Below are 1,632 nucleotides of genomic sequence, written 5' to 3'. Positions count from 1 at the left end.
ATATATTGTTGTACTTGGGGATGGTCATATTGCCAGTTTAGCCAATAAAAACACACGCACTGTATATTTGGTGTTAATTTGCTTCAGCTTTATATTACATTAATCTTATATATATATGCATATATATATATATATATATATATATATGTGTATGTATGTATGTATGTATGTATGTATGTGTAAGTGTTACTTTTACTTACCATCCACAGAATACCAGCTTCCAGCATGGGTGGCCACCCGCTTCTTGGACATATTCTGAAAGAGGCGTGAAGAGAGTAGCAGCAGTAAAAGTAGCGGTACCACTAGCAAAAGGATGGACTGCAGCAGGGTTTGGGAATAATTGTTGCTGAGGAACGACAGTGCCGTGTGGATCGGTTGGAAGAAGGCAACAGTTGCGACAGTGGGTACGATTCTGCTGGTGGTGGTGCTGCTAGTGGTACCGTTTATGTGAGTGAGAGCCGCCGGGTGGGCAGCAGAGGTAGTGTCATCAAGGTAAGCCTGTTGACAGCTACAACTAGTGTAGTAGGAATAACGGTGAATGTAAATATCTATTTTTCTAGATTTGTAAAACCCCCGAAGAGATTTAAACAACCAAAGACCATTGATGTATTATTAGAATATCTTAAAGTGTGAGTTTGACTGTGAGTGAGTGTTGAACTTCGAAGAAAATAGATGTAATATCACAACATTGAGCCGACACAACGTAGACGATGTTCCATATAAAATATAATAAAACCAGACTGAAATAAAAAATAAAGAGGGGAACGTCGTTGTCGTCACCGTTTCAATAATGATAGTTCAACTTCCGGTGACAAAGAAGGAGTAAGGAGACAAAGTGTGAGGGCCAGTACGCGTGCGCCAGCGCATGCGATATCCAATTTCCGTGTCTTAATTGTTTACAAATGTCGGTGATCTTGCGTGTCTTCTCAAATGTGTGTTTATTAGTCACTAATTGACTTTCAGTCATTCGTTTCTCTTTTCCCTCCTCTGTCACTATTAGCATACATACAGCATCTGACGTTTTCTGTCCAAAGTGCTTTTAACTCAATATTTATACGCTATTATTTGTAACTTTATCTGCTTCTAGTAAAACCATTCTCAACAAACAACTATATACATATAACCTACACACAGATATATCTATCTATCTATCTATATATGCACACACACACACACACACACACACACACATATACATATATATATATATATATATATACATACCACATCTACAGTACACCAGCATACCATTGTTGTGTTGACGTAATTGTTTCACTTGACCGGCTTTTATCTTATACATACATACATACATATAAATAATATATGAGTATATGTATGTACATGCCTTCATCTACATGTATACATAGATGCATATCTGGGTACATGACGTTGCAAAAAAAAATGGACAAAATGATAAACAAGGTACAGAAAACACACAGGCCACATAGAGAACATTTCATTCATCAGCTGCCACCATTATAACACTGGCGTTTATATATATAATACGTGTATTATACACACATCATTTGACCGGCTTTTGTGGGTCAATATAAAGATCTTCACTCTTGAAAGGAAAAAAAAATAATAAACCCGCCTGCTCGGTGTTAACAAGTATGTTGAAAACGAATATAA

At 36.8% G+C, this 1,632-nt stretch overlaps 1 protein-coding gene across 1 annotated transcript in view; it reads right to left on the bottom strand.

The window, feature by feature from the left end:
* Positions 1 to 805, bottom strand: part of LOC106873293 (protein MEMO1) — a 33,358-nt gene extending 32,553 nt beyond the window's left edge. The window contains exon 1 of the mRNA XM_014920603.2: positions 201 to 805. Coding sequence (XP_014776089.1) covers positions 201 to 252 — 52 coding nt within the window. The 5' untranslated portion in view covers positions 253 to 805. The remainder of the gene's footprint in view (positions 1 to 200) is intronic.
* Positions 806 to 1,632: the final 827 nt, after the last annotated feature.

This window comes from Octopus bimaculoides, chromosome 11 (genome assembly GCF_001194135.2).
Source record: "Octopus bimaculoides isolate UCB-OBI-ISO-001 chromosome 11, ASM119413v2, whole genome shotgun sequence".
In the NCBI taxonomy this organism is placed as follows: domain Eukaryota; kingdom Metazoa; phylum Mollusca; class Cephalopoda; order Octopoda; family Octopodidae; genus Octopus; species Octopus bimaculoides.
This window is presented reverse-complemented; position numbering and strand designations above follow the sequence as displayed.